General features: G+C 51.1%; 1 protein-coding gene across 1 annotated transcript; it reads left to right on the top strand.

The window, feature by feature from the left end:
* The first annotated feature begins 12 nt into the window (after positions 1 to 12).
* Positions 13 to 12,627, top strand: CATSPER4 (cation channel sperm associated 4). The gene is made up of 11 exons (XM_058304823.2): positions 13 to 130; positions 249 to 323; positions 615 to 758; positions 3,885 to 3,986; positions 7,949 to 8,046; positions 8,214 to 8,334; positions 8,502 to 8,635; positions 9,939 to 10,116; positions 10,825 to 11,030; positions 11,358 to 11,517; positions 12,142 to 12,627. Exons 1-11 carry the CDS (start codon positions 59 to 61, stop codon positions 12,193 to 12,195), a joined length of 1,344 nt encoding a protein of 447 aa, XP_058160806.1. The 5' UTR covers positions 13 to 58; the 3' UTR covers positions 12,196 to 12,627.
* The last annotated feature ends 147 nt before the right edge of the window (positions 12,628 to 12,774 follow it).

Raw genomic sequence — 12,774 nt, 5'->3', positions numbered from 1 at the left:
GGGCGCAAGGCTGCTTGGAATGAAGTTTCTTTGATGGGGAGGAGGAGACTGAGCAGCTATGAGTGACTACCGAAGGGTCTGGTGGCAGCAGTGGAGAGACACCACCAAGGTCAAGCCTTTGTCCGTCCCGGTAGGCTCCACCACCCAAGCTGGGCATCGTGGGGTGGACCGGGGTGGGGCACGGGAGGACCGTGCAGGGGCAGGAGGGGCAGGAGGTGATCTCACGGGCCCTCTCCGCGCCCCCGCAGAGGACTGCTCACGAACCCCACAGCCGGCCAGAGGACCAGGTCCTCATCAATCGCTGCGACATCACTAGTGGCAAGGTAAGTGCCCCGCAGAGCCCCCAGCCACCCCCACGTGATGATGTCTATGGTCTCCACCAGCCCAGACCCCAAGGCTTCTCCTTTGCAAAGGTCCCCAGCAGTGAAGCATTTTGAGCGGCCACCTGGGTAGTGTGCTCTCCACTGATCCTCCCAGTTCCGTGATCCCTTCTCAGGCAACTTCTCCCCCAAAATGCCCCCCTGCCCAGGGATCCCCATGCGCTAAGCGCAGCATCCAGGCAGAGGCCCTCCACACTGATGCCTGCTTGAAGGAAGCCCCCCCGCCTCTGCCAGGATGCCTGGGACGTGCAGGAATTCATCACCAGCATGTACATCAAGCAGCTGCTCCGACACCCAGCCTTCCAGCTGCTGCTGGCCGTGCTGCTGGTGGTCAATGCCATCACCATCGCTCTCCGCACCAACTCTGCCCTTGGCCAGGTAGGATGTCAGCCCAACCTCTGGCCCACTGACTCCGCTGGAAGGCCTGGGACAAGGCACTTCCTGCTCTGGATCTCAGGCTCCTTACCCATTCAGGATGGTTGGATTAGATGCTCTTGAAGGGCCTGTGAGCTCTGACCCTTCTAGGACTCTAGGAAGAGGTCACGGAAGACCCGTTGGCGAGGGGCGGTGGGGGTGGTATCTGGAGTCCAGTTTGAGGATGCCTGAGAAGTTGAGGGCCAGAAGAGGAATGGTGTGAGCAGAGGCAGACAAATGGACACCTCGTGGGGAAGGGTATCTGGTTTTAATCAACAGATATTAACCAAGAATCACTCTGTGTGCGCCTTGTGCTCAGTGCCAAGGTTTCGAGTTGACACAACAGACACCAGTTCCTGTCTCAGACAAACACAAACATGCGGTTAACAAATGCCTGAGTGTCAGACAGAGCCTGTGGAAGCTTAAGGCAGGCAATCAAACGTAATCTGGGAGATCAGGGAAAGCTGCCTGGAGAAAGTGACTCTAAAGATGAGAGTAAAGGATGGGTAGGAGTTGGTCAGGCGTAGAGAGGTGGGAAAAAGAGTTTGGGGCAGAAGAAAAACTACGTGAGGAAGTTCTGCTTGTCCAACTTAAAAGTGCAATTGACTTTGATCTCATCCAAGATGCCTAATTTCTTATAATATATACATCCATATATTGTGCTATTTTAAATAAGTATTTTTAAAAGTCCAAAGTGGTTAAAATGGGAAATTTTGTGTTAGCATTCACAAAAAATTAAAAAACAATTGTCCAGTGTGGCAGCTCATAGGTTCAGAGAGGTAGTCAGTGGTCAGATCACACAGGGTCTTTTAAGTTATGTTAAGGAGGGTAAACTTTATCCTGATGTCAGTGGAAAGCCAGGGAAAGATTTAAAGCATGGAGGTGACCTGATCAAACATGTATTTTAGAAAACTTACACTAGCTGCTACAGGGTGGACTGTGGAAGATAGAGGGCCAGGAATGGAGAAGAAGGACGAAGCAGGAAACTGTTGCAGATGTTCAGGTGAAAGATGATGGGACTTGGACCAGGACAATGGCTGTGGGTAGAAAGAGTTCAGATGCATTTGGGAACTCATGGGTCAAATCCATGAACCTGCTTGACTGCTTTTCTTTATACTTTCTTTATACACTTTATACTTTCTTTATACACTTAGCAATCACTTCCTATGTGCCAGGTACTGTGCTATGTGTCTAACAACTCCATCATCTCATATATGTAGAGAAAGGGAGAGCAAGAACTTACGTCTCTGGCTGGAACATCTTGGAGGATGGTACTGTTTGTGGGGACATAGGGACATAAGAAGAGACCAGATTTGGAGAGGAAGCTGAGATCAGCACGAGTTGTGCTGTGTTTGAGATGCCTGTGCAGTGTCCAGGGATGTCTAGAGGGGAGTTGGATGTCAAACCCGAAACCCTGTCGAATGCCCTGGGATGGAGATGGAGATGTGAGAATACAGCATACAGGGGATGGCTGTTAGAGCTAAGGGAATAGAGGAGATTGCCTGGGAAGAGTGTTGAGTGAGAAGACAGGAAGGCCAAGATGGAACTCTGAAGAAAGCCTTCAAATAAATCAAACTAAGGAGGAGTGGTCTACGCAGTAGGAGGAAAGCCAGGAGAATGTACCGTGTACTGTGGAGGGAACAGGCAACAGGGTCGGGTGCACGGAAGAGATCAGACGAGACAAGGACTATGAAGTACCCTCAGATTGAGCTCTTGTTTTACCCTGGCGAGAGCTGTCCCGTATGTGGTGGAGGCAGAAACCCCATTGCAAAGTTTGTGAAGTGAGTAGAGTAGAGGGCACATCACAACCCGTTAGCAGATCATAAAGTCAGTTCTAAGTGAGGATATCAGCATTTTAAAAAGATGCAAGAGAATACATTGGGTGTGTGAAACACATTTCTTTCTGTGGGTCTTGGTTAAAAAAGCTAAAAGCCCTGGTACAGAAAATGTGCCATGAAGGTCAGATTCCAGAGGCCTGGGAACTGTCAGATGCACAGTGAACTTGACCCTGCAGGTTGTGGGGAGCCAGGGAAGGCTTGTGTGTAGAGAAGGCAACTATGATATGGCTATAGATGCCTATGGCTTGGAGAGGGCAGGAGAACTGTGTTTGAAACTCCTTTGATGAAGTGAGGAGGGCCTCTTGCCTACACTGTCCAGGGCAGTGGAGCTGAGGAGACAGAAGAGGGGAGTGAAAGCTCTTCTTTATTTCAGACAGACAGCCTGGTCCATGACAGTCCTTTGGGGATTTGGAACATAAACCTTACCCTCCCATTTGGGTTTAAGAAGCTCTACCCCACCTAGCATTAGCCAGTAGACAGGAGTGATGGGCAGGGGTGGGCAGCAGGCAACCTCTTTGTGGTCTTGACGCACGGAATCTTTTGGCCATGGGTAAGAAGGAAGGGAGGGGTAAGAGTGACGTCGGTGCCTTCCAGGATGAAGTTGGGGAGCCGGGGGTTGTTGGTGGGGTCTGTAATGGCAGCTGAAGGAGGAGGATCTGGGCTGAGTGAAGGTGAGTTGGGTTTTGGACAGACCTCAGCCAGTCGGTGGGCCCTTGATCCATGCATCCAGTGTATGTCCTGGATCCAGGAGTCGGGGGATCCTCAGCAGCTTGGTCAGACCTGGCCTGTGGGATTTGGGGAGCTGGAGCAACAGGAGTGGCTGGGACACCAGAGGGAAGGAGGGGTTCTGCGGCCTCTACCCTCAGGGCCAGGGCGTTTCCTCCAGGCTGGGGACCTGTTGTGCCTCTCCCTGCCTTCTTTTTCCAAATATCCCCCCTCTAGAGGTTAGGAGCAAACCTCTAGCTGTGCCATCTTGGGCACTTCTCCCACTCCCCATCTGTAGGATGGGAATAAAGCCCACTGTGCGAAACGATGGTGATGGGACCGTGAAATGAGGCGTGTGTGGTCTGAGCACGGTGCCCAGGGCAGACAAGAAGAATCCACTTTCGAGGGAGCAGTGAGGACGCAGAGGGAGAAGAGCAGCAGTGAGGAGGGCCAGGGCCTCCGCTGGCCCCCCCGCACCTCCCCTGCCTGGCCTGGGGCCCATTCCACTGACCTCTCTTCCCCCTGTTTTTCTCTGTCTCCCATGTAGAAACACTATGAGTTATTCTCTACCATAGATGACATTGTGCTGACCATCCTCATCTGTGAGGTTCTCCTTGGCTGGTTCAATGGCTTCTGGATTTTCTGGAAGGTGAGATCCTGGGCCCTCCCTGGACCCTCCCCTGCTCCCTGGGAAATGCCAACCCATCCACCCTACCCCAGGACCCCTGGCCCTACAAACTAAGTTATATGTGTGTGTGCGTGTGTGTAAGAAGAGGGAGTGACTTCTGAGATGTCTGTGATGCAGCAGAAAGCAACGTGGAGCAGGAGGGCAGGCGTCTTGCCTTCTGCTCTCTGCCCCAGCCCTCCCCAGCTCTGTGATCTTAGGCAAACCTTTACCTGAGAAATGGGATTAAAAGCAGCCATGGACAATCTATAAACAAATGAGTGTGGCCACATTCCAATAAAATTTTATTCATGGAAATTGAAATTTGAATTTCATACATAATTTTTGCATGCCAAAAAATAGTATTCTTCCTTTGATTTCTTCCCCCCAACCATTTAAAAATCTAAGAACCATTCTTGGTTTACGGGTCTTACAAAAACATATCCGGTAGAGCTGGTATAGCTCAGTGGCTAAGCGCCTGCTTCACATGGACAAGGTCCTGGGTTCAAGCCCCAGCATCTCCTAAAAAACAGTGCACCAAAGACTCAAATCCTTTGTTTGAATGGGACTTCTGGAGATAAGGGATTCATTTTGCCTTAAAAAAGAAACCTATCAAAATCGGAGGGTGGAGGAAGGATATGAGCCGATGTCTGCAGGGGTGGAATTTAAGACAAGATGGTGGGCCCACTGGATGGAATGGAGGAGAGTATGGGCCATGATGTGGACCATTGACTATGAGGTGCAGAGGTGCCCAAAGATGTACTTACCAAATCCAGTGGATGTGTCATGATGATGGTAATGAGTGTTGCTGGGGGGGGGAGAGGTGGGGTGGGGGGGTGGGGTTGAATGGGACCTCACATATATATTTTTAATGTAATATTATTACAAAGTCAATAAAAAAAAAAAGATTTAGAGAAAATTGAAAAAAAAAAAAAAAAAAGAAACCTATCAAGTGTTTTATACCTTTCATAAAAATGTCACTTAACTATCATTACCAGGACAACCAAAACATTCAAAGATAGGGATTAGAGGTTTCACTTTATAGAACACAGAATGTAGAACACAGGACAAAATTTCTGAAGTCTGGGCATCTTCAAGACTCCTCATGCAAGCCACACTTGCAAAGACGTTTATTAACAGAAAATAGACTAGGTCGCTGCCCGCTTGCACAGCTCGCTCTGGAGACACGGGTGCGAACGTTTCAACCCACCACTTTCTCAGACCTTGCTCGAGAGTGTGGGCAGGACGCCGGGGCAGGCCTCTGCTGGGGAGCTCTCGGGGAACGACATTTCTGCCTCCTCCCCACCTGAGGTTGCTTTCAGCCACAGTTCTTTCCGCGGCTGGGAAGGCCGATGGCTTCAGGGCCAAGCACCAGAAGACCTGATGGAAGCAAGCCTGAGAATCACCCGTCCCGCCAAGCCCCTCTGCTTTCCCCTAAACGGGTTTCTCAAGCTCAGCACTGTTGGCCTTCTGGGCGGGAGAACCGTTTGGTGCGGGGGCTGGCCTGGGCTCCCATGGACGCTGAGCAGCATCCCTGGCCTCCACCCACTAGATGCCCAGCCACCCCACCCCCACCCCACTGTTGAGACAAACAAACATGTCTCCAGACATTGCCAAGGGTCCCTTAGGGGCCAAAATTGTCCCAGTTGAGAACCACAGACTTAATTGGTATGTTTAGTTGGCTTAGAGGGCGAGGCGCAGTTTCCACTGCAGAAAGAGGTGCTAAGAATAGGGCTCCAGGTCGTGCCCGATGTCCTCTGAGGAGCAAGCCTCCCCGGGCTGAGAACCTCGACCCTCAACCCCCAGCACCTGGGGCCAAGCTGCAGTGCCAGGAGCCGGGGCTTTTAGAGACCTGCTTGTGCCCTCCCCCTTCCCCACCGCCTTCCCTTCCCCTAGGTCTGGGTGCGCAGAGGCTGCTCCTACTTGAGTGGGGGGTAATGCAAGGGAAGGGAAAGGGAAAAATAAAAGGGAGGACAGCCTGTCAATTAATACATGATATTACCAGCCACTAAGGCATCCCCAGAGTTCCGTCCCTAGCCTTCCCCTGGCCACTGTGCCTGCTCGGCTGCTTCCTCGTCATTACCCCCACAGCCTACTCATCACCTAGTCCCAACCATTTCACCACTGAAATACTTCTCCCCTTCCTTGCCCCTCCGCATCTCTGCTATGCCGGCTCTGGCCCTTGTCTTTCCTCCTCTCACCCGGATGCTGCTCTGGTGTCCTGGGTCCCACCTACCGTCCAAGTGATCTCCCTAAGACACAAACCAAAACTTTTTTGAAAAACCAGTGTTCCTCTGTTGTTTATAGGATCAAGTGCAAACACCTTCTTGTGCCTTTAAGGCCTCCACATCTGGCTATTGCTTACTCACGCGGTCTCATCTCTCATCACTCCCAGCCTCACCCTTGGTACCCCAGCTGCTCCCAAATTGCTTGTAATTACATCCCAACAAACACTCACACGCTGCTGTTTCTCACCTCCAAGCCTTCATCCTATGCTTGGCAGGGCAACCCCAGCTCCCTGTCTCCCATGCACTTGCCTTACTCCTTCTGAGGGCTTAAGTCTCATTCAGACATCTCCTCTCCCGGGAAGTCTGCATTATCTCTCCCAGGCTAGGGCAGATGCTGCTCTGTGTCTCCATTATACTGGGTATTTATCTCTCCCACCCAGAATCAAGATTTACCATTTATCTTTCTCAAATTAATCTGTGAGCCCAGCAGGGCATGAATCGTGTATCTGCAGGACCTGGTTCTAAGTACAGATATAATGGATGGACAGACAGATGGATCTGTAGACAGGCAGGCTTGTGTCTCCTTGTGCATGCGTGAGTACAGACTCTCTGAGTGTGAGAGGCCAGGAGGGCTTGTGTTTTTGTCTTTCAATAAAAACTGTTCTTCTTGAATATTTAATGCAGATAAATAATTTGAGCTCAAAACTTGAATCAAAACTTGAAAGGTACACAGAGAATCTTTGTTTCTGCTGCTGTCCCCTTCCTCCCATCTCCTCCTCCCTCCCTCCTCTCTAGGTAACCTTCTTATATTTATAGTTTCTTGTTTATCCTCCTAGTATTTGTTATTGTCATCATAAACAAATATAAGCTCAGTCCTCCTTTTCCTAACAGTAGCATACTAAAAGCACTGTTCTGCACTTTGCTTTCATCACATACTAGATCCCAGCAATCTTGCCATATCACTGGGTGGAGATCTCTCTGGTTTTTTGTTTTATGGCTATACAGTACTCCACTAAATGAATGTGCTGCAGTTTATTTAGCCAGTCCCCAATGGCTGGACACTTTGGTTGTTTGCAAATGTCATTTTGTACTTGTATCAGGTATTGGTGGCCCAATTTCTAGAAGTGGGACCATTGGTCAAAGGGTAAATGCATTTATTGTTTATTAGAACAAATTCTCCTCTTTAGTGGTTGCACATCAACTTTCCATACGTGTGAGCTACCTCCCTCTCCCTCCTATACCTAAGTGCCTTATTGGACAAAGGGCCTCCAAACTTGTCCGTCTCCCTTTCTTTTACTGTGAGAGCTATTTTGCCTCTGCACTGGCTACTGAAGCAATGTTCCTTGAAGTTTTTATTTGTATTTATTTTCATTTTATTATTTATTGTAGTGTGAGTCACACAAAAGCTGGGGCACCCAAACATTCTCTGGCCACCTAAGTGCAGGGTCCCAGCCAAGGTGGGCACTCAGCTCAGTACCCAGCTGTGTGTATGTGACGATCTCCACTGTGGGGCTCAGGCAAAATAGAGCAGCGTGTCCATGTGTGTTCTGTGGTGTGTTTGGGGAGCAGCAGGGTGAGTGACAGCAGTGAGTGGCAACTGCCTGCCCCAGCTCCCAGAGGAATCTTGGGGCCCCCGATCCTTGGAGTCTGGGGAGGGCAGACCCAGGGTGACCCAGGAGCTGGACTTGACAGACTCACTGGGGCTGGCCCACTCCCCAGGACGGCTGGAACATCCTCAACTTCCTTATCGTCTTTATCTTGCTCATGGGGTTCTTCGTGGAAGAACTGCACAACATCTCCATCACCTACACCCTCAGGTGAGCTGGGAGCTCTGCAGGGAAGAAGGGAGCCTGTCTGGAGCTGGGCGTGAGACGGGAGGTCGTTACCAGCTGGGCATCAGCTCTGCCTCTCCGGGCAGGTGGAGGGGCGGTGAGGAGGAAGGTTGTGGGAAGGTCAGGGACACCCCTGAGAGGCTCTGCCGCAGGGCACTGCGTCTGGTGCACGTGTGCATGGCGGTGGAGCCCCTGGCCCAGATCATTCGCGTCATCCTGCAGTCAGTGCCCGACATGGCCAACATCATGGCCCTCATCCTCTTCTTCATGCTGGTCAGTGTCCTCCCCCAGCCCCTTCCCCCGCCTCGCCTCTTCCTTGAATAGGGCCCCCGGGACCTTGAGGATGGGGTGGGGAGGTGTCTGGAGAAGAGGAGATGCTCCTTTGCATGTCCCGTCCGGGGCTTTGGGTGAAGTCTGTGGAGGGTTTGGTCTCTCTTCAGGTGTTCTCTGTGTTTGGAGTCACACTGTTCGGTGCGTTCGTGCCTAGCCATTTCCAGAACATGCATGTTGCCCTGTACACCCTCTTCATCTGCATCACCCAGGACGGCTGGGTGGACATCTACAGCGACTTCCAGTGAGTGGGGCTCCTGTGGGGCGGGACAACTGGGGAGGGAGAGAGTGGGGGCTCCAGGTGTGGCGATGAGGCTGGCCAAGTGGGAGTGGAGGTACCCTGGGCTTTAAACTGGGGGAAAAAGAGACCCCAGGGGCCAGGGCCTCTGGGTGTGTGGTCTGTTTGATATTGGAAGCCCTGCCCCCTTTGAAGCCTCAATCATTCTAAGTCCCAACCCTGGCCTGTTTATGGAGACTTCTCCCATCATGCTAAAGAGCTAGGGAGCTGGTTTTGGGGGGGCAGGTGAGCAGGTCTGTGGTTGAGTGTAGGGCTACAGGGCAGCCTCCCAGTCCACACTGGAACCCACCCGGTTGGTGAAGGGACTGCAGAGTAAAGATGGAATGGGCTAAGAGTCTTTGCTCTACCACTTTAGCCAGGCAACCTTGGGCAAGTTACTTCAACTCTCTTCTTAGCCTAGGTTTCCTCATCTGTAAATTGGAAATTAGAGTATTAACTCTGTCATGGGATTGCTATGAGACTCAGTAGAGAAAATCTACATACATCTCTTAAAGAGCCTGGCACAGAGTGGTTCTATGTTTATTTTAATACATATATGTAGAGAGGGAGAGAGAAAATATCTCAAGTTTTTTTTAATAAAGCAGTTGTGGGTTTTCAGAAAAATCCTGTAGAAGATAGAGTACCCATATAACACACACAACTACAGTTTCCCTATTAACATTTTGCATTAGTGTGGTACCTTTTTAATATCTGAAAAACAAATCTTATAATTATATTATAGGGAATTTTATAACATAGTATTAACAGTTAAAAACACTCAGTGTGGGGGTTATAATTTTTTGTCTCTATTTTCCTTCTGATCTGTCTATAATGAGCTTGTATTATTTTTAAAATTTATTTATTTATTTTAACTTAATTTTAATTTTTTTAGGAGGTACCAGGGATTGAACCTGGGACCTCATACATGTGAATTGTGTGCTCCACCACCGAGTACACCCTCTCCCTACATTACTTTTAAATTAAGAAACACATGAAAAATGGAGTTAATAGATTAAACCTGATTATGCTAATATAAAAATCTCCACCTTGCAGGCATGGCTTGAGCATTGGCCTACTGTCTGGCAGCACAGCAGGTGCTCAGTAAAGAGCAGCTGCTGTGACCATTAGGAGTAGCACATTAGATCTACCCAATCGCAGTGAGACAGACAACGCCCTGCTAGGCCTAGGGATACTTCCCCCGTTTCATCAACGAGGAAAGTGAGGCTTGAAGGGCCAGGGAGGTGATAGGGCCCCTGCCTGCCACCTCCAGGATGGAGAATAGGGATTACGCAATGGAGATTGGGGGAGCCATCTACTTTGCCATCTTCATCACCATCGGTGCCTTCATTGGCATCAACCTGTTAGTCGTCGTGGTGACCACCAACCTGGAACAGATGATGAAGTCAGGAGAACAGGGGCGGCAGCAGCAAAAAATAAACTTCGGTGAGGTGAGTGAGATGGGGCGTGCGAAAGGGAGGAGGTGGATGTGGGGTGTGTGGGGGCGCATTTGCACAGTTAGAGGCAAGTGGGAATGGTCAGGGCCTGGAGAAAGCCAGGCCTTAGACCTGGAGGCGGCATGCCCCCAGCTTGAGCGCCCCGTCACCAACTGGAGCTCCTGGGTTGGGGGGGGTTCCAAGTGTCATGTTTCTATGGCAACCAAAAACGGAGCAGCTGGGTGACCTTGGGCCATTAGGCCAGTCTAAGCCTTAATTTCTTCTGTAAATCGGGAATAATAATGTCACTTACCTCCTAGGGCTGTTATGAGGATTACATGGGTTAAGGCACACAGTACGCACTCAGTGAATCTTAGCTACAGTATTCTGGGATAAAGATCCATAAGGTAGGGGTGAAGGGTGCTTTCCAAAGGGACTTGAAGACTGCGACTAGATAGAGCTTTAGAAGTTTGCTGGGCAGGATTTATCAGGGGTGAAATTTGGAGGGGGTAGTGGGGCTAACTTGAAAGGGGGTGAGACTTTCTAAAGAGATGAGGGGAATGATTGTGCATTTGAGGCTGAACTCCCACCACAAGAAGGATGGGGCTGAAACTAGGGGCCTTACACCCCCGTGGCAGCCCTCCCTGGAGCCAAGCAGGAAGGGCCAGGGGGAGCGCATGCCCACCTGAGCTGTCCATTCCTTCTCCACTCTTCCCTCTCCAGACAAGCGAGGAGGGCGAGAATAATAAGCTGCCACTGGTGCACTGTTTGGAAGCCCGCTTGGAGAAGTCCGGCAGCCCCCAGGAGCCGTTGGTGGGGGGGCCCCTGTCAAACCTCTCAGAAAACACATGCGACAACTTTTGCCTGGTGCTCGAGGCCATACAGGAAAACTTGATGCAGTACAAGGAGATCCGAGATGAGCTCAACATGTAGGGGGGAGGGTACTGAGGGTACCCCGGAGTCCTGAGAGTTAGGGCTGGGTGGGGCCTCAAATTCTTCTGACCTCATGCCCTTACCATTTTAAAAGGTGGACCCCAGGCCCAGAGAGGTTAAGTTACATGCCTAGGGTCACCCAGCCTGTTCATGGAGGAACTGGAATCCAGACCTCCGGGTTCTCCCCATCTTACAGAAGGGCACGGCTCAGCCCAGGTCTCTCTCAGGGCTGTGGGGGAGGACAAGGAAATGTGAATACTAGGGAAGAGGGGGGAAGTCTAGAAACTCTGGGGCATCCCAGGAACACCCTGCCCCGCCCCCAGGATCGTGGAGGAGGTTCGCTCGATCCGCTTCAACCAGGAGCAGGAGGAGGAGATGCTACACAGGACCATGTCGCTGGGCCTGCAGCAGGAGAGCTGGAATTCCTTGGACATACATGACCACCAACAGGACTTGCTCACAGCACTCATCAGCATGGAAAAGGTGCCTCTTCCTGCTCCTACCCAATCAGGCTGTGCCCCACGACCCAGCCCAGCCTCTGCCCCATTAGTCAAGGTTCCGTCTCTTCTGTCATCTGGTCTGCCCACTAGGTGCCCCTCCATCCCAGCAATCACTGCCCAATCCTGTTAGACTATCTCTTTCCTTCTCAACCCCTCCTGACAGTTTCCTCTATCTCCAACCAGTTTTATCTCTAGACACTTTTAAACCCAGACCTTCTTATTGTGGCTTGAGCCAGCTCAGTTCCTGCTAAGTGGAATATACTTAAGTCCACTGGGGGCAGAGAATCCTTGGGTCCTGTCTGGGAGGTGTAAAAGCAGCCCTCTTCCTCTGGCTCCTCATCTGGGGAGAACAAGGCCAGCACCCAGACTACTTAGTTTTTCTGCCTGCCTCCAACACCATCACACTGAGATAGAAAGACCTGGAACCTAGAATGAATCTGAACTTCCAAACTCAGAGGGGTGTAGTAAGCAGGCTAGAGTTAGACATATGAAGGACTTCCCTGGGAGGCCTGGATGGGGCAGCTGTCTCAACAGCTGGAGGAGGGGAGTGGAGGAGAGCTGCCATATCTGGTTCGGGGGATTGACAAGAAGACCTCTTGGTTTGCAGGTTCAGGAATCCATCCCAAATCTACTCCTTGGCAGACGCAAGTCCATCCGCTGAAAGGTCAGGACAGCAGCCAAGGACCTGCATGCACGCACCCTGCCGCAGCATCTTCCTGCATCCCTAGTGTGGCTTGGCACAACTTGTCTAAGCACCTCCTCTCCCTCGGATGGCCTTGTACCTGGGCAGAGAGGTCTGGGGCTGTGAGGGTGGCAGCATCTCCAGGGCCTGTGCTCTGAGCCCCAGGTCCAGAGGAGCCAGGATGAAGAAGGGGACTGGATGAGAGTGGGAACTGAGGACAGCAAGGATGAACCCAGACAGGGCTTGTCAGTCGAGGCAGCCGGGAGTCGCTTAAAGATGGACCTCCAGGGCTCCTGCTCAAGCTCAGAGCTGGGTGGGGCCTGCGTTGCCCCAAGCGCCAAAGACAAGAGGAAGACTAGGCCAGTGGCCAGGTATCTGTGTATTGACAATAAAGTTTTGTGTTGGGATCAACATGTCTGACTGGAGGATCTCTACCCTCTCGGGGCAGCCTTGGTCCAGGTCCAGTGATGGGGAAGACACAGCCTGCCCTCAAGAGCTTCTAATCTAGTGGGAGAGGAAACCCACACCCTTGACATTTTTTGATTTAATGCTAGAAAT

The sequence above is a fragment of the Dasypus novemcinctus genome, chromosome 9 (genome assembly GCF_030445035.2).
Source record: "Dasypus novemcinctus isolate mDasNov1 chromosome 9, mDasNov1.1.hap2, whole genome shotgun sequence".
Classification (NCBI taxonomy): Eukaryota; Metazoa; Chordata; class Mammalia; order Cingulata; family Dasypodidae; genus Dasypus; species Dasypus novemcinctus.
Note: the sequence above shows the minus strand (reverse complement) of the source record. Positions and strands in the feature narration are given on the sequence as shown.